The sequence below is a fragment of the Ornithorhynchus anatinus genome, chromosome 5 (assembly GCF_004115215.2).
Source record: "Ornithorhynchus anatinus isolate Pmale09 chromosome 5, mOrnAna1.pri.v4, whole genome shotgun sequence".
NCBI classification, from domain to species: domain Eukaryota; kingdom Metazoa; phylum Chordata; class Mammalia; order Monotremata; family Ornithorhynchidae; genus Ornithorhynchus; species Ornithorhynchus anatinus.
The window spans coordinates 32,148,255-32,168,090 of record NC_041732.1 but is presented as its reverse complement, the minus strand read 5'-3'; the positions used below and the strand labels follow the sequence as shown (position 1 = coordinate 32,168,090).

The 19,836-nt window shown below is 48.6% G+C and overlaps 1 protein-coding gene across 2 annotated transcripts; it reads right to left on the bottom strand.

Moving 5' to 3' along the window:
* Window positions 1–779: 779 nt before the first annotated feature.
* On the bottom strand, window positions 780–19,595 carry ENTPD4 (ectonucleoside triphosphate diphosphohydrolase 4). Of its 2 annotated transcripts, none has more exons than XM_029065683.2 (13): window positions 19,504–19,595; window positions 14,007–14,139; window positions 11,359–11,556; window positions 10,556–10,761; window positions 8,244–8,394; window positions 7,869–7,972; window positions 7,105–7,164; window positions 6,642–6,796; window positions 5,326–5,492; window positions 4,095–4,419; window positions 2,528–2,613; window positions 1,567–1,728; window positions 780–1,057 (listed from the first exon to the last, which is right to left on the bottom strand). In XM_029065683.2, the coding sequence occupies exons 2-13, from the start codon at window positions 14,012–14,014 to the stop codon at window positions 826–828; spliced, it is 1,854 nt and encodes a 617-aa protein (XP_028921516.1). In that variant the 5' UTR covers window positions 14,015–14,139; window positions 19,504–19,595; the 3' UTR covers window positions 780–825. The 2 variants fall into 2 exon arrangements, with proteins under 2 accessions (XP_028921516.1, XP_028921517.1); XM_029065684.2 differs by having other exon boundaries at window positions 6,666–6,796.
* Window positions 19,596–19,836: the final 241 nt, after the last annotated feature.

Here is a 19,836-nt window from a genome sequence, read left to right as displayed (position 1 = left end):
ACCCTTTTTCTTTAAAATGTTCGTGAAACAACTCACCACTTTCAGGATCTGAAACGTTCTCCCAACTCCATCTGGATTTATAACGGCATCGCCGACACCCCCCCAACTCTAGCAGCAGTGGGGCACATTGCACAAACTCTCTTCCCATCTAGAAAAATAAAGCTTCTACAGACACCACCTATAACTAAGGATGAGGCATAGACTGTGGGGCGGGGAACCCAAAATAAATTATGACCCAGGTAACATATTACACTTGAAATAGCTCCTCCCTACTGCTTTTAAAAGCCACCATGTCTTTGGTGCAGGTGGTTTGGAATTTTAAAAATACACGGTAACATGGTACGCTGCAGACCTGAAAAGGCAATCAAAGCAATTGCATTGGTTGGGACAAGAAGGCTGCTCCAAATGGCTAAAGAAGAAAGATTAAAACCTCAGTTAACAGGTTTTTTGGAGGGGGCTCTCTGAAGGTTTAGTTTTGATTCTTATCTCCTCTCGCAGAAAATACCTTCTTCATCCCCGCTAACTTTAAAGTGCATCTGCTTTTAAATTACCCTAATATTAAAAAAACAACCCCACCCTGCCTTGAATTCTGGGCAGATATACCCTGTGCAGACTACGCCAAGTTTATTCCCCACTTTAACTTGAAAGTTGTTTCCAACATGGCTGGAAACAACACAGCTGGGGGACCAGGTCTTTCCATCTCTGTGGTTTTAAAGGGACCAGAAAAAAACACGGTGGGGCGGGGGAAGAAGGGGAGAAGAGAAACCCTGAGGCAAAAATGGCTTTTTCTTAGGGAGCCTTTTCAGAGCCCTTTATCTCACAGGTTCACAAGGTTCCGCCAATCTTCGGGGACGGGAGGCCGCCCTCCTCCATCCAGAGTGAGGCAGAGGAACCGTTCCTTAGCATCCTCCGGTGAATCCGCCGGAGCCGCAGCAGGTAGAGCAGGATGGACAACAAGACAATTAGGAAGCAGGCAAAGAACAGGTAGTGGTTGTAGACAAAGGAAAAGCCTCTCCAGTGAGCGTGATTGGCCCGGAAAGTCTCCTGCTGGATGTCTCTGCCAAGGGATAGAATCCGAGGGGAAAAAAAACGAGAGGGAATGAATAGCACGAAGAGAACACCACCGCTTCACCGGGTGGGATTTTTGCAGCCTGTGACCACTGCAGTAACAACCAGCACAGGAGAATTCTGTGTTTCAGATCAATAGCGGCCACATTTTTATAGTAAATGTCTGTACTTCACTTAGCCGAACAGGTGACTGGACAAAGAGGTGAAGGGAGGGAAAAAATTCTCGGAGGGGAGTAGGTATCATCTGTGACAGAGTAAAGGGCTTATGCCTGGGAACCCGGGTCTATTTCTGATTTACTGTGTGTCCTTACACAAGCCATTTCCTCTCTCTCGGCCTGAACCGAGGTTAGAACTCAGGCTGATCTTTTAGTTGCCTAGCCTACAAGTTCATGCTGGCACCTTTAATTTCCATTATCTCCCACTAAGCAGTGTTTTGTTTGCTTGCCCTCTGCAAAATAGATGATCCGTTTTTCGGAAACCGACAACAGAGAGCCATACCTTAACGGTAAAAAACGGGTCCTGTAAAGGATTGCTCCTAGTGTCCACTGCACCTCCTTATCATAAACCTGCAAAGCAGTCTTTAAATTGCTATAGTTGACCGGAAATGAAAAGCCCCTGTGAAATACCTCGTACATCCATGCAGACTTAAAGCACTGGTACCTGCCAAACGAGAAAAAAAGAGAAAATCCACTCCGATAAATTTGCCGAGGTGACGCAGTAAGCACCGATAAGTTCACAAGCGCTACCGACCTTAGAACCGGAGGAAGATCTGGGGAGCCACTCCATTTTATCTTACGTTTGTGCCAGCCTCGTGCCACTACAATGCTAGAAACCCACCCGCTTTCTCTCTAGACACCAACAGAATCCTGTCTAGGGCAAAAGTCTGAGGCAAAAACATTAGCGAGGGGCCCTTTCCCACCCACCAACACTCCGATGGGCCTGATCCGGCTTCAAGAGCACAAGAGAAACTTCTGAATGCTCGTTCCGAGCACGTGCGGGGTTAGTCTCTCACGGTCCACCTAACTTGTGGTCTACGGTTACCACCCACGCGGCCGGTATCAGGGCTGGAGTATATCCGTAAAGTAACCGACTTATATGTGGAACAAATGCTCCGGAAGCTCTCCTCAGCCCACCGGCAGGTAGATGTAATTCACGGGCTGGCTCAAAGGTCCTGTCCAGGCAGGGTTCTGGCACATCGCACACCTCTACCGACCCCATGTCGCTCATCTGACGAGATGCTTTCACTTCCTGTCACCATTACTGTAAACGCATTAGGGGCAGGGAACGTGTCTGGTTCTGTTGCACTGTACTTTCCCAAGTGCTCAGTCCAGTGCTCTGCACAGAGGAAGCAGTCAATAAATACCACAGATTGACTGATTGATTAGCGGGTTAGCCTGGCTTCGGTCTTCCTTCAGGTTTCCTCTTCCTTTTGGCCACGCTGACTGGAGAAAATACTCACTTTAGCCTGTGGAGGTCGGCATGAGATGCGTAAAGTCCCCGGTCAAAGCGTTCTCGCAAGACTGACCACCGGGTTGCACAGTAATCCTAAAACAAAACCCACCCCAAGAACAGCCATTAGGCCGAGAGGTCGGTCCAAGTTCGTGTCTACGCGAGGACAGTAAAATCTCCATCACAACCCGGGTGGGTTTAAAAAAGTCTTTACATTTACACAGAACCACTTCAACCTTGGCCAAATCATTCATGATCGCAAGTAACACCCTGAAAATGGTCTAGTTTCTCCAAAGAGCACGGGCTTTGGAGTCAGAGGTCGTGAGTTCGAGTCCCACTTGTCAGCTGTGTGACTGTGGGCAAGTCACTTCACTTCGCGGTGCCTCAGTGACCTCATCTGTAAAATGGGGATGAAGACTGTGAGCCCCACGTGGGACAACCTGATTCCCCTGTCTACCCCAGCGCTTAGAACAGTGCTCGGCACATAGTAAGCGCTTAACAAATACCAACATTATTATTATTTTTTTTTGCCCCCTCCCTTCAAACTGAAGGAAGCGGGGCGTTCGTTTCGCAAAGCACCAGGTTACAGTATACTTCACCCACGCCCCCCTTTACCCTTCTTTCCCCCTTATCTTTCGCAGGAGGGGAAGATAACATGCCTGGACTGTATTTACAGCCCTCCATACAACTATTCACTCCAGGCCTACAGCACTTACGCACATATTCTTGTACTCTACTATTTCCCCTGAGGCCAACCGACTCACTGTACATCATTATCATCTATCTCACTGCCGACCCCTTGCCCCTATCCTCCGTCTTGGCACTCTTTCGTCCTTCAAATCTAGAGACCACCACTCTCTTTACCTTCAAAACCTTGTTAAAGTCGTTTTTTATGGTCTTTGTTAAGCGCTTATTATGTGCCAGGCACCGTTCTAAGCCCGGGGGTAGATACAAGTTAATCAGGTTGGACACAGTCCCTGTCCCGTGTGGGGCTCGCAGTCTTAATCCCCCTTTTACAGATGAGGTAACTGGGGCCCAGAGAAGTGAAGTGACTTGCCCATAGTCATACAGCAGACAAATGGCAGAGCCAGAATTAGAACACAGATCCTTCTGACTTCCAGGCCTGTGCTCTATCCATTAGGCCACACTGCTTCTCCTGCAAGAGGCCTTCCCCAACTAAGTTCTCAATTCCTTCACTCCCTCTCCCTTCTATTTCCCTTGCACACTAGAATCTGTACCCTTTAAAGCATTTGAGTCAGCTCACCTTCAACCCCACAGCACATATGTACATACCTGTAATTTATTTTCCTGTCCACCCCTCTAGACTATAGGCTCCCTGTGGGCAGGCAACATGGCACTCAATAAATACCATTCATAGGTTGAAATTTATTTTAATTTCTGTCTTCCCCTACAGAGAGTACGCTCCCCGTGGGCAGGGATCACATCTACCAACTCTACTGTACCGCACTTTCCCAAACGCTCCGTACAGAGCTCTGCACGCTGTAAGCACTCAATAAATTCCATTGACCGAAATTCCATTGACCGTTGGGAGCTTTACACCTCCATGACCTCATTACCTTTGCAGCTTTAATGAATTTAGCAGCACTGTAATCTCCTCCCATGCGCAACACATCCTCGGTGCAATAATAGAATTCTGAGAAGCCATAGAATTCGCTGTTTTGGAAGTGCACTGGGGGCTGGTAGACTCCATTGAGAGAGGTCTGCGTCTCATTTGTCTTATTCATGAATGGCTGAATGGTCTCCCGACACAGGGTGAAGTCTCCCGTTCCTCGCAGGTGTACGGTCTGCCCGTTCTGCCGAATTTCATCCTGAATGTCTAGGGGTAGGCATGGGTCCAAATATGGAGACTCGGCTGACTGGCCTGTCTGTTTATTTAAAAGCCTAAAGGGGAAAGAGCAACAGGGTTGACTAGCATGAATCACTCACGGTCTCCTAAAACCCGGGGGCTGCATTAAGGGAAACCCGCGTTTACCGAACCGCGTGTTAGGGAAAACTTATACCAAGGCGCTCAAGTCTCTGACACCGCATGAATGCGCACAACCGTTTCTTCTGACACATCGGTACCCTGTAGGCAAACAGGCTCGTGTTGTCAGACCAACGTTCCCTAATTTCCAGAGAAAGTTCTGGCCAAAGCATGTCATGGACAGATTTTCTAGCAGAACTGGGTGTATCTAAAAAGGGCTGGGTCCGGGGTTAATTCTACACGGCACAGAACTAAGATTTATTTTGACCAAAAAAAAAAAAAAATCACTCAAAGTTTAGGTACGCTGAGTAGGCAGACTTCCAGGATACGGGCCAAATGTCGACACACAGATCCGCTCTTGAGTTTGGATGGGATACCTGGCTGATATGTTAAATCTGCTGCCTTTTGCTCCCTGCCAGTATGTCCCACCTTTCAGCTGGTACTCACAACTGCCCCGAGTGTACACTTCCCTTCAGTGAAAGATTCTGTTCTTCCTCTAGTTTGTAAACTCTCCGTGGGCAGAGAGGACCTATACCTTCTCTTTTCTACTGTGCTCTTCCAACCGCTTAGTCGAGTTCTTTGCACACAAGCACTCAATATAAATGCCAGTGATTGAGCAAAATATGGCCAGAGTCACCAAACAGACCAATCGCGACGGAGAACCTAATAGATTCCTATGTGCACACAAAATTTCAAGTCCTGAAAATAACTAAGTCTTTCTCTTGGGACTTTCACACTTCACTTGGATTTTATTTTTTTGTCGAAAGGAGAAAACCAGGTTCATTCATTTGCTCCCAGTGACCCAAGGGCTGAAGATACAGCACCTGTTCTTCAAAATCGTGTTGGAGAATATGCTATCTTCATATCTCTGGCGAGCGGCGTTCCCACCAAAGCCAAGGAATGTGGCTACATACACTCTGTACACATGCTCGGTACGGTGGGCATCACAGCCAAGGTTAAATTCAGCCAACAAATTTTTGGCTACTTCCTCCTGTAGAAATCAAATAACTGTACTTTAATATCAAGAAAAGTTGTAAACAGCATCTGAGCCCTGAAAAATACAGCATTTTGAGCAGAGGATTTCAAACTTTATTCCCCTGCCCACGTAAGATCGGTAATGGTCTCAGGACTTTATACTCTTTTCATCCCCACAAGAGTTATAAATGCCTTTCTGAATTCAAATCACATGGTTCCTAAGTTGACCTCAATTTTAAGATACACTTAGAATGAGGGTTGTGGGTTATGTCGTAGAACCGAGGTGCGTGTGGCAACAGAAAAACCTTTCGTTGGGGCAAAACCTGTGACACTTGAGAAAAATGCCACCACCCTACCTTTACCAAGTCCCTTTCTCCGAGGAAAATTAAACCATTTCCAAGCTCTCGTTTGGGGAGAGAGGTATGAGAAAGGGGATCACATTATTTACAAATGAGGACATGGAGGAAAAAAATGACCAGTGCAGCAAGGTCACCCAAAGCAAGGCAAGGCACTACTGCAAAACAATCCAGAATTCCTATCTTCTGGCCAGGGCTGTATTGCCTGCTGGAAAAAACAGCAAAAGTGTGAGCGAGTGGGCGAGTGAGTGAATGAGTGTGGGTGTGTGCATGTGCATTTTGGGGGGGGGGGGGGGGGGGGAAACGAGGGCAGGTAAGGGTGCAGATGGCAAGATGCGCGTAAAAGCCTCAAAACGAGAAATTCAAAACTTCTCATCACTACGGGACGAAAACCCCAAACATTCACTGAAACGCTAAAATGTTGGGTCATAAAGTTTGGTCTACCCTACCAAGAAAAATATGATGAAATGGCCTTTCAGCCACCAAAAAAGGCTTTAAATCACCTGTTGAGAAAAATCTGATTAAAAAACCCCTCAAAAAGTCAAACCACATATTCTGATACATACATAGAAAACCAAAGTCCTAGGAAAGTGTGGAAAAACAAACCAGCTGATTTCAATGAACAAACACAAACGGCTTAGCTGAGGTGCACTTCTGTTTCTCCCATCTCCTTTCCCTTGGATGTAGAAAGGTGGCACCCCAGTGAGAACAGTAATGAAGCTTTAAGACTCCGAAAACAAAACAAAAATGGATGGATACGGGTTAAAGGAAAACCAAACAAAAAGAAGGAAATTTGTACAGATAATAACCTGGTGTGAGGAGGCAAAGCTTACAGTTTTGGGGACTTCATATGCTATCTGAGTCGACACTCCGCCCATGTCGAGAATACCCGCTGTCCTTTTACGGATAAAGGCATCTTTGTCTTCACCACCAGGAATATTCACTTCTACAACTGCCTCATCCTCTAGAAAGGACATGGGAGAATTGGGACAGAACTGAGAAACTGAACTCATGGTACTATTCAGAAGAGACCCAGCACAGATTTGTGATTAATTAAAAATGGCTTTGGGCAAACTACCCTAGGAAGATTAAGTTGAATTTAAGTAGCTGCTATGCTCCTGGGAGCAGTGAATGATGTAACAAGGCTACACTGAACAAACCGTGTCTCAATCTTAGCTAAAATAAATTCAAGCTCCATTTTTTTTCACCTTGGAATTAAACAGCCAGTGTAATTTGTCAGACCAAAAGTTTACTCTTAAATCTGACACTCACCATCTTCAATATGTTCAAATCGTCCAAGGACAAAGTTGATACCGATCCAGGCGTATACACCTACAGACATTTCCCAAAAGAAAATAAAAATTCTTAGAACTTTTAGAAGAGCTTATGATTTCTATTAATCAACACGATGCTTTCTATCGCTTATACATTCCTCGGAATATTATGAAAGTATCAGAAATCAACACTGTTTCACTCTTTTTAAAAAATAAAAAGCATGCAAAATGAATTTGGATGCTTACAACTGCTTTCAACTAGTGGCACTGACACAATTCTAATATTACCGTTAATTATAATGTTCCCACACAGGGTTGGCGTTTAAGATAATGGGTTTTTTATTGTTAGTATTAATAAAAACATTAAAAATAATAGTTGCGGTACTTAAGCATTTACTATGTTCCAAGCACTGTATTAATGAGGCCAAAGATCCACACGCTACTTCTCATTTATACCACGACACGTAACGATACCCGAATAACTTTATATTCCACTCCCAAACAGAAGACTCATTTTTCCAAAATATAGGGCCATTAGTTTCCCACTGAAAAAGGCAAGCGCTTACCTCTTGGGAGCTACCCTCTGGGGATTCTACCTGATACTCTAATAAAGTCTACTATTTTCCTGATCTCTGTAAGGTTTTTCAAACACTGGAGAAATATAAACCTGACAATTTAACAGAATTGAACACTGAAAAGAAACGGTATTTTCAAGGGCGAAACTTTTCAAATTTCAAAGTATGGCTATAACAGCATACTAACCTTCTTGCTTTCCTGATATAACCTCTGCATGAGAATCAGAAAACAGAAAGTCAAAGTGCACTGGGATGTCTGTCAGGAGATCTTCCAGGATTGCCTTCTGCTGACTGTAAAATAATCCATTTCATTTTTTGTTTTAAACTCGTAATTTTGTCCCTTTTCCGAACCTACCTCTTCTGCTAAGGAAAAGCTTCAAGATTCAAGCTTTATTCCTCTGAAAATATTCAGTGGTACTTTTAAAAAAAAAAATCTTAAATCATGCATCAATTTTTCAAGTCAGTGTGTACTGCACACAGATGCGAACTTCTAAATAGTGTTTTTTTCACCCCCACAATTGAACTCATGGAGAATAAAATACAGTGACACATGCAAGGTTACCTTTCGGGCAGGATTCTCATCCCAGCTGTACAGAGGATATAAAGTGGTGTTTCTTTGTGTTTTGAACGGGGCACGTGTTCTGCAGCAAAATTCAGGAGTGGAGACATGTAATCACTGGCTTTTTCTGGGGAGGTGGCAAAGTCTGATATACCTAAAAAACCAGATACATTAGTAAATGGGTAGAAGTCCTCTCTGTTAATGAAAATTCCATATATTTGAAGAAAAGCACGAGGTTCCAGGTTGATATTTTTGGAGACCAACAGACTCTGGCTGGCTAAAGTTAATTAGTCTTTGGAGCTGTCAGTTAAATACTGCTCATCACCAAATACTCGGTTGATGAATATATTATCTTCTGGGAGAAAGGTGGACCACTGGACAGGCACAATCGGTCCTTCACATCACAAGACAATCCTAAATGATCCTCTTGCTAAATGATCCACTCTTGGATGTGCACAGATCGCCGGGAAATTGCAAAATGGGACGAGCCCTCTGTCTTCCAAAGATGACTGCTCTTCCAACCACAGATTCCATCAAATCACTTCATCGATGTGGGCAGAGCGCTGTACTGAGCGCTTGGGCGAATGAAATACAATGGAATAGGGACACAAGGATGGTGACTTTATGACAGCTCCAAAGGTTGTGATGTATTTATTTCCTTATTTCATTTAAGAAGCTGCTGCTGCTTACTGTTCCATTTTTGTGCAAATCTGGGCTTGGTGGATCTAGGGAATTAATGGACCAGACGTTATCCCGCTTGTCCCAGTGCTGATTCCAGCCCCCTACCAACCCAAGGCGTCTGAGTCCAAGCCAGGTCAGAAAGAGGGCCTGGACCGCCCTTCTAGAGGTGCCAGTTTGCCTATGCAGCAAATTCATCCATGCCAGTTGGTTCTGCCATTGACTGTTGGGCTGTGACTTCAGCCCACGGAGAACCCAGCGCATATACTTGAGTTATCTCGTTCTCTCCCTGCTCTCCCCTTCTGTCTCTCCCTCTCCAAATGCACAGCAGTGCTCCCGACTGGGCTCAGCAACAGTCCAGCCTAAAAAGGGAAATAAGAGGGTGTTCCTGGGTAAGAGGGATGTCTAAACTCACCTGGATTTTGTGGAAATCCACCAACCCCCTGGCCCGTGGGTTAGATGATTTGAGATGGCCGGGCCCAGACTAAGTAGGGGTCTAGTGGGAACGACTCCAAACAAATTCACTCAAAAGTTTGAAAAACTCACTGACATTCACATTCCAATAATTCTTTTAAAATTTCCCCAAAGTCTTTAAAGGTCACAGAAAAAAATGAAACAAAAAACTGACGTTTTGAACAAGGAAAAAACGATTCCTGACTATAGACAGCAACATAAAATCAGGTTTTTCCTTTTAGCCCAAAAATTAAGCTAGGAATTTGTATTCACTGAGCAAAAGGTTCAGACTTTGGCCTACATTAAATCTGCTACATTAGGTTTTTTTAACCAATCATATTTATTGAGTGCTTACTGTGTTTTAAAAAAGCACTCACTACACAAAAAGACTGCAGTATGAAAGGCTATTTATACCTCTCTACTCATACTTTCAATATTGTTGCAAGAGATCTCAACTAACAAAAATGAACAGTCTTAAAATTTCCTTCAGAATAATCCATAAGAGGTAATTCTCGTCTTTCAAAACCAGTCCTGAACGGAGACAATATAAATACCACAGCACCTTAAACAAGCCGGGTGAAGGAAATTTCAACTCTGTAGACTTGGAGATAAAATGGGGTTGGGGGGTAGAGGGTTGGGAGGAGTGTTGTTATTTGTTAAGCACTTACTATGTGCAGAGCACTGTTCTAAGCACTGGGGTAGATACAGGGTAATCAGGTTGTCCCACGTGGGGCTGCCAATCCCCATTTTCCAGATGAGGTAAATGAGGCACAGAGAAGTTCAGTGACTTGCCCACAGGCACACAGCTGACAAGAGGAAGAGCTGCGATTCGAACCCATGACCTCTGACTCCCAGGCCCGGACTCTTTCCACTGAGCCACGCTGTGTGTGTGTGTGTGTGTGTTAGTTATACAGGCTCTATTATTGGGCTGGCTGTTCTCAGGACCCTCTAAAAGATTTAGAGACTCTCTCTGATTTAAAGTAAATTTCAAAAGGTCATTTCCGGAAGAACGGGAAACAAAGCTGCCGCTCGGAAGGAAAACTAGCAGCCCTTATTTTCCGCTTCAGATTACAGATCTGTTTTTAACGACAAACGAAACAAAAACTTCTGGCGGCCACCGGGGAGCTACAGACAATTGGCTATCAAATACTACCGAAACGCAGAGAATTTCTCAAAGGGCATACCTGGCTTTATTTTCATGACCACGGGCTTTCGGTTTCTGTCCCTCATCTGCCTGATGTCTAACAGATCGTGGGGGTTGCCGTTGTGTCGGGGCCAGCAATAAACAAAAATTCTAGAGCCGCTGCTCCCGCAGTCCACCACCACGCCGTAGTTCACATTGGGGTTGTTGGTGTCAGTAGCTTCGATGTCGGTAACGCGGGCGAGGTACCTTGCGGGGCCCAGATCACACGCAATTAAGAAAAACCATGCTACATTTATATTTTTCACTCTACGTAATACGCCGCCTCGAGCTCAACACACAGAAGGCCAAATGTCGAGGAGACGTCACTATGCACAACGGATTTTTAAGCTGTGCAATCCACGCTGAGCTGTCTAGGGGTGAAAAGGCAGTGGAAAAGGGCTATCTTCCGACCGCACGCTACGAAAGAGTGATGAGAATTCATTTAAAGAAGTTACAGGGCTTAGAGAGGTCCAGGGGATCATCGGGGATACGATCTGAAGGCGTCTAAAGACTTTAGACGCCTCGCTTTCAAAATGACGATTCAGAAATCAGGTGGGAAGTTGGATTATATTTAAAGCATACGCTTAAGTAACTGCTTCCAAGATCCCGTATCATGAATTCAGCAAGAAATGGGTCGCCCCGCCAGTTGGGGTTTCCCGTGCCACGCTGTATCCATTGGAATAGCCACATCTAGGTCACAGCACCAGCTGCTGCTTAAATCTTAACCTAATAAAAAAAAAAAAGCCTTGAGAGGCGCAAAATGAAAGCCTCTTCTTCCTGAAGGCGCACATCTTCTGCCCTCACCTGTGAAACTTCTTATCCCGTGACAATCGTCCATACTTATTTCTGATTACGACGACAGAGTAGTACAACAGAGACGCAGCGGCAGCGAGGACTCCGATGACGATAATTTGGCGAAGGGTGGAGTTGAGAATTCGGGGACACCCCACGGGGGAGAGGCTGAAATGCCAGGAAGCGGGAAATAGGCAGGAGATGCTGATCCTGAAATTGGAGGACACCGTTTAAGCCAGTCTGCTCCGAAAAGGTCTGTCCTACTTGAACTGTCACTTTGGGAAGCATTCATTTTCCTCTCCTGCCTACCCCAACCTCCTCTCATGACGGATGTGCCGTATACTAATATAACAACGACGGCGGTAATATTTATTAAGGGCTGACTGCACGTCAAACGCCGTTCTAGGTGCCGGAGTAGACGAAAATTATTCGGGTCAGACACGATCCCCGTCCCACTGCAATCCCACCCTCGTGTCGACGAGGAGGAGGAACAGGTATCGAATCCTCATTTTACGGATGAGGAAACTGAGGCACAGAGAAGCAACTTGCCGAAGAATGCACAGCAGGCAAGCGGCAGGGCCGGGATTGGAACCGCGCCCTCTCCACTAGGCCACGCACATTCTGTAGTGCTATTTTTGTCATGGAAATAATCACACCTGATACTTAAATTTATGTCTTGCCTCTGCATCTGTCTCCTCGCTGCCCTCCCTGCCTTGTCTTTCCCAACTAGTGTCTAGTCCACACTTCACTCTGCTGCCCGGATCATCATTCTAAGAAAAAACAAACTCAGTCCGTGTCTCCCCACTCCTCGAGAACCTCCAGCGCTTGCCCATCCACCTCTCTGCATCCAACAGAAACTCCTTACTGTTGGTTTGAAAACTTGCCCCGTTCCTAGCTTACCTCAGCGATCCACCAGCCCGGCCTGCACACTTCGCTCCTCCGGCGCCAACTTCCATCTCGCCGCCGACCCCGTTCCCACTCCCTCCCCCTCCGCGTATGCCAGACCATGACTCTTCTCACCTTCAAAACCTTATTAAGGTCACAACTCCTCCAAGAGACCTTCCCCGATTATGCCCTCTTCCCCGCCTCCCTCTCCGTCACCTCTGCTCTAGGATCAGCGTGGCTCAGTGGAAAGACCCCCGGCTTGGGAGTCAGAGGTCTTGGGTTCTAATCCCTGCCCCGCCACTTGTCAGCGGTGTGACCTTGGGCAAGTCACTTCGCTTCCTCTGTGCCTCAGTTCCCTCATCTGTAAAATGGGGGTGAAGACTGTGAGCCCCACAGGGGACAACATGATTACCTTGTATCTCCCCCAGCGCTTAGAACAGTGCTTGGCACATAGTAAGCACTTAACAAATACCAACATTATTATTATCATCACCCTTTAAGCACTTGGTATTCGCCCCAACCTCAGCCCTACTTCTTTCATATCTGTGATTCATTTATGTACAAATCTGCAAATTATTTATATCAACGTCTGTCTTCTCCTCTAGACTGTAAGATCATTGTGGACAGGGAACACGTCTACCGACTCTACTGTATTGTACTCCCCCAAGCATTCATTCAATTGTACTTACTGAGCGCTTACCGTGTGCAGAGCACTGCACTAAGCACTTGGAAAGTACAATCTGGCAACAGAGATAATCCAATCCCTACCCGACAACGGGCTTAGTACAGGGCTCTGCACACAGTAACGGCTCAATAAGCACCACTGACGGATAGATTATGGAAAAGCTTTCCCCGGGGAGTTTTAAATGCCTGAAATGACGATGATGATGGTATTTATTAACCGCTTACTATGTGCCAAGCACTGTTCTAAGCACTGGGGCAGATACAAGGCTATCAGGTTGTCCCAGGTGGGGCTCACAGACTCTGTCCCCATTTTAAGGTAACTGAGGCACAGAGAAGTGATGTCGCTTGCCCAAAGTCACACAGCTAAGTGGCGGAGGCAGGATTAGAACTCACGACCTCTGACTCCCAAGCTCGGGCTCGTGCCACTAAACCACGCTGCTTCCAAGAACCCCAACGGGGACCCATGAGAAGGAGGAGATGTGCCAGAATTCCCAAGTTTTCATTTGAAACAGCCGAAAGAGGGTCGGAAATGATCCTCGACCACCCGATGAGGAGAGCAAAGACAGCGTTAGAACTCAGTGTCCTTGAATTTTCAGGATACTGTTTAGCACAGATAGCATTCCTAGGATTAGTATGGACTGGTTAAAAGAAGTTGGCATCTACATTCTTTCCTTCAAGGATTATTTCAAGGATTATTAGGCTTTCTTCTAATTTGCAGATGTTTCCCACTTCTGAATCCCTCTCATCTACTCTTCGGGATTGCCCAGCGGAATCTCTTTCTTTCTTTTTTCTTGCTCTCGCTTTCTCCAGCCCTTTAGATGTTTGCAGACGGTTATCGTGGGTCTATTATAAGACCCTCTCACAAGCATATGTGGCCCTTGATTAAATTCCATTTTAAACATTCTTGCATTAATGTTCTCTTTCTGTCAAACCAGCTCATTGGATTCTGGAGGAGGGTGCTACGACGAAGGCGTGGCCCAACTTCGGGTCTCTGCACTTTCGTCCTTTAGCGTCAACACATCACACGGAGAATAATTAAGCCTGCTTAGACGGGCGGTAGTGCCAAAATCGGATCGATGCCCAGCACTCACCTCCCCATGTTGAGACGGTCTTCCAGTCAGGGCTGGCCAGGAATAGAAACGCGACTAATGTTCTGGTGTCCGCCTTTTCACCGCACGGTTATAAAACCAGTTTGGCTCCATCACTGCCAAAGCTCTCCTGTTCCTGTGGGTGAGAGAGATGACACAGATGACATCCGTTGTAAACTTCCACATCCTTTATCAAGCGTCTGTTAAAACCCAGTGGAACACGATCCCTGCACTGAGGCTGGCGGAAGGGTTCATTTTGGGCGACCCCTCCTCCGGCTCGGCTATACCATCGGCAGACGCCCCATTCTGAAACGTACGCGCTGTTCTCCAAATAAGATACAGTCCCGCGTTACCTCATTGGCTCCTACCCCTGAAGTCGGTGTTGAATGCCAGTGGGCCGATTTCCTCCAAATGAAGTGAAACGTTCCCAAACCGTGGGATGGCTTCAGGGTCAAGTAGCTGGACAAGGACACTTTACAAACCCTTCAAAAGAATGACGGGTTGGGAAAAATCCCACTCTTTCGCACGCAAATCCTTACGCGCTCCGTAAAGTCGATCGTATGTATCGAGCCCTTACTGTCTGCGGAGCACTGTACTGGATTCCTGGGAAGGTACAATATAAGGATCTAACAGCCACATTCCCTGCTCACAAAGAGTAGGAGGAGCTTACAGTCTAAAGAAATTCCAAATCCGAATTTCAGGAAACAACCGTCATCTCTCTGTAAGTCTAAAAGCCTCATCTACCCAGAAGCTTATGCAATTTTTTTTAAAAAAAAACCAACAAATGACCTGGCTATTTTGGTGAACTTTAATTCTTGTGTCACAGGAGTGGTCACCACTGCCTGATGTCGGCAGCACCAAATCCTCTCTCCTCGGGCCTAGTTATAGCAGAAAAGACTAACAGCCAAAAACACCAACGACGATAACGGCTCTCCCCAGCAGCTTATTTGGCATCTCCAGAGTTTAACGAGACGCGTCATGATTAAGAAGTAGCCCTGCCCTGTTGGGCATAATATATGCAGAGGCTGAGAATAGGTGAAAAGCAGTTTAACTGTAAATTCCTTGGGGGTAGGGTCCATGCTTCTTACTCAATTCCACTCTCAAATCGATTGAAAATGAGAGCTGACTGCAAACTTGTTACAGGGGAGAGGAAGGCCTTATCGGCCTGGAGTCAACGAAACACAGATCGACCTTTCACGCAGTGGAGAAATCGAACATTCATCTCCCTCACTCTGCCACCCACCCACTCATCATCGTGAGAAGGCATCGATAACATGAATGGCTGAACATCTGCTCTACAAGAGACGATTCTTACAAGAGAAGCAGCATGGCCTGGTGGCTAGAGCACGGGCCTGGGTTTTGGGTTCTAATCCCGCTCGGCCGCTCGTCTGTTGTGTGACCTTCGCTTCACTTCTCTGTGCCTCAGTTCCCCCATCTGGAAAATGGGGATTAAGACCGTGAGCCCCACAGGGGACAACCTGATTACCTTGTATCTCCCCCACAGCTCAGAATAGCGCTTGGCACAGCGTAAGCGCTTCACAAATACCATCATCATCATCATTACTGAGGTTACCCGGTTCAGTATCGGGGTTTCTTTTAACGCTACGTAGATAAAAAAACAAATACCACCACCATCATCATTACTCGGGTTACACAGCCCGGTAGCGGAGCTTCTTTTACCGTTTCATAGATAACTAGCCTCCCACAGACACCGCGGGGGCCCAAATGACGAATGACTGTTGGCGACGGGCTCCGACCGAACCCGGACAGCGTTCCCGGACGGTCAGCTCCTTCCCCTTTCCTCAATCCTTGCCAAACGAGGCCTACACCCGGCCACCGAGGAACGAGTGAAATCCCACTCCCCGGGGTGGCTAATCCAAATCTGGAGGCCCAGGTGGGCAGGGGCACCTCCAACACGTCGCCCCGGATAGAGGCTGCCTGGTTGAGATAGAGGCCGGGTGAGACCGACGGAAGAGTGCAGAGCCCTGGCAGTCAGCGGAGGAGGCGGGTGGAGGGCTGCCCAGCGGTTCGTTATTCATTCAACCGTATTCACTGAGCGCTCACTGTGTGCGGAGCACTGTACGAAGCGCTCGGAATGGACAGTTAGGCAACAGGCAGGGAAGCGGCGTGGTTTAGTGGAAAGAGCCCGGGCTTGGGAGTCCGGGGTCATGGGTTCGAATCCCGGCTCCGCTGCTTGTCAGCTGTGCGACCCGGGGCGAGCCACTTCACTTCTCCGTGCCTCAGTTCCCCCATCTGTAAAACGGGGCTGGGGACCGTGAGCCCCACCGTGGGACAACCTGATGACCCCGTATCTACCCCAGCGCTTAGGACAAAGCTTGGCACGTGGTAAGCGCTCAACATTCATTCATTCAATAGTATTTGAGCGCTTACTACGTGCACAGCACTGTACTAAGCGCTTGGAATGTACAATTCGACAACAGATAGGGATTTATCTCTGCCCAATAACGGGCTCGCGGTCTGCAGCGTGGCTCGGGGAAAGAGCACGGGCTTAGGAGTCAGAGGTCATGGGTTCGAGTCCCGGCTCTGCCACTTGTCAGCTGTGTGACTGTGGGCGAGTCACTTCACTTCTCTGGGCCTCGGTTACCTCATCTATAAAATGGGGATTAAGACTGTGAGCCTCACGTAGAGAAGCAGCGTGGCTCGGTGGAAAGAGCACGGGCTTTGGAGTCAGAGGTCATGGGTTCGAATCCCGGCTCGGCCACTAGGCAGCCGTGTGACCTCGGGCAAGTCACTTAACTTCTCGGCGCCTCAGTTACCTCATCTGTAAAATGGGAATTAAGACTGTGAGCCCCACGTGGGACAACCTGATTCCCCTGTGTCCACCCCAGCGCTTAGAACAGTGCTCGGCACATAGTAAGCGCTTAACAAATACCAACAACCTGATGACCCTGTATCTACCCCAGCGCTTAGAACTGTGCTCCGCACATAGTAAGCACTTAACAAATACCAACATTATTGTTATTATTATTATTATTATTATTAAACGGGGGAGACAGCAAAGCCAAACAGAACAAAGTAAGACAGCAACAAACACCAACGTTATTATTATCCCTGCACAACAATGGACTCACAGTCTGAAAGGGGGCTGACAGACGACAAAAGAAAGGAATGTGTCAAGAGGAGCAGTCCGGCCCCGTCCCGAAAGCCACTAAAGGGAGGGATTCCCTTTAGTGACGGAGGAGGAAGCAAAAGAGGGGGATCCCCCACTGTTAAATTCTAGAGAAGCAGCGGGGCTCAGTGGAAGAGCCCGGGCTGGGGAGTCGGAGATCACGGGTTCCAATCCCGGCTCCGCCACTTGTCAGCTGGGTGACTTTGGGCAAGTCACCTGACTTCTCCGGGCCTCAGTTCCCTCCTCTGGAAAATGGGGATGCAGACCGTGAGCCCCACGTGGGACAACCTGATCACCTGTATCCTCCCCGGCGCTTCGAACGGTGCTTGGCACACAGTGCTTAACAAATACCAACGTTATTATTTCAACCTGATCACCTTGTATCCTCCCCAGCGCTTAGAACGGTGCTTAGCATACAGTAAGCGCTTGGCTCAGTGGAAAGAGCGCGGGCTTGGGAGTCAGAGGTCACGGGTTCGAATCCCGGCTCCGCCGCTAGTCAGCTGTGTGACCTTGGGCAAGTCACTTAACTTCTCTGTGCCTCACTTACCTCATCTGTCAAATGGGGATTAAAACAAAACTGTGATCCCCACGTGGGACAACCTGATCACCTTGTATCCCCCAGCGCTTAGAACAGTGCTTCGCACATAGTAAGCGCTTAACAAATACCACAGTTATTATTAACAACTACCGACATTATTATTATTACAACCTGATCACCTTGCATCCTCCCCGGCGCTTACAACCGTGCTCGGCACCTAGTACGAGCTGAACAACTACCAACGTTATTATTATTATAACCTGATCACCTTGTATCCTCCCCGGCGCTTACAACAGTGCTCGGAACCTAGTAAGCGCTTAACAGATACCAACACTATTATTATCACAACCTGATCACCTTGTATCCTCCCCAGTGCTTAGAACAGGGGCTCGGCACCTAGTAAGCGCTTAACATCTACCAACGTTATTATTACTACAACCTGATCATCTTGCATCCTCCCCAGCGCTTACAACGGTGCTTGGCACTTAGTAAGCGCTTCAGAACTACAACATTATTATTATTAACATGAGTGAGGGAGACAAAATCCCTTGGTGTGGCTCCCGTGGCTCTCCCAGCATCCTTTGGGGCCCACTGCCTCCCCCCGCCATCTGACCTAATCCCTTGGTGTGGTCCTCCCAGGATCCTTTGGGGCCGCTGCCCCCCCCCCATCTGACCTAATCTCCTGGTGTGGCTCTCCCAGAATCCTTTGGGGCTGCTACCCCCCCCCCCCCCCGCATTTGACTTAATCCCCAGATGTGGCTCCCCTGTGGCTCTCCCAGAATCCTTTGGGCCGCTGCCCCGCCATGTGACCTAATCCCTTATGTGGCTCTCCCAGAATCCTTTGAGGCCGCTGCCCCCACATTTGACCTAATCCCCTTGTGTGGCTCTCCCAGAATCCTTTGGAGCCGCTGCCCCCCCATCTGACCTAATCCCCTGGTGTGGCTCCCCTGTGGCTTTCCCAGAATCCTTTGGAGCCGCTGCCCCCCATCGGACCTAATCCCCTGGTGTGGCTCCCCTGTGGCTCTCCCAGAATCCTTTGGGGCCGCTGCCCCGCCATGTGACCTAATCCCTTGGTGTGGCTCTCCCAGAATCCTTTGAGGCCGCTGCCCCCACATTTGACCTAATCCCCTTGTGTGGCTCTCCCAGAATCCTTTGGAGCCGCTGCCCCCCCATCTGACCTAATCCCCTGGTGTGGCTCCCCTGTGGCTTTCCCAGAATCCTTTGGAGCCGCTGCCCCCCATCGGACCTAATCCCCTGGTGTGGCTCCCCTGTGGCTCTCCCAGAATCCTTTGGGGCCGCTGCCCCGCCATGTGACCTAATCCCTTGGTGTGGCTCTCCCAGAATCCTTTGAGGCCGCTGCCCCCACATTTGACCTAATCCCCTTGTGTGGCTCTCCCAGAATCCTTTGGAGCCGCTGCCCCCCCCCCATCTGACCTAATCCCCTGGTGTGGCTCCCCTGTGGCTCTCCCAGAATCCTTTGGGGCCGCTGCGCGCCCCCCCCACCATGACCTAATCCCCTGGTGTGGCTCTCCCAGCATCCTTTGGGGCCGCGGCCCCCACATCTGACCTAATCCCTGGTGTGGCTCTCCCAGAATCCTTTGGGGCCGCGGCCCCCACATCTGACCTAATCCCTTGGTGTGGCTCTCCCAGCCTCCTTTGGGGCCGCTGCCCCCCCTCCATTGACCTAATCCCTTAGTGTGGCTCTCCCAGAATCCTTTGGGGCCGCTCCCGCCCCCCACCCGAAGCCCCCGTCCTGCCCCCTCCCCCCGTCCTTTAAGCTTCCCTGACTCTGTAATGGCCGCCCCCGGCCTACCTGCCCCTCTTTCTCTCACCTGAGGGCCTTCCCCCCCTAGGCCGGGGCGGGCCGGGACAGCCAGCGCCGCGCATCCCGCCGGGACCCGCTTCCGGAGGCCGCCTTCTTCCCCCCCCCGCCCCGCCCCGCCCCCTCCCTGCCGGCCTGACGTCGCCGTGACGTCACCGCGCACGGGGCGGGCTCGCGCACGCCGCGACGTGGCGCCCGGCCGGGACCGCGCGGTGACGCGCAGAGTGGGCGGGGCCTGGGGGGGGGGCGGGGCCCCCTCCTCCGGGGCGCCAGTCACGTGGTGTGGCTGATGATGATAATAGTCATGTTGGGATTTGTTAAGCGCTTATTAGGTGCAGAGCAC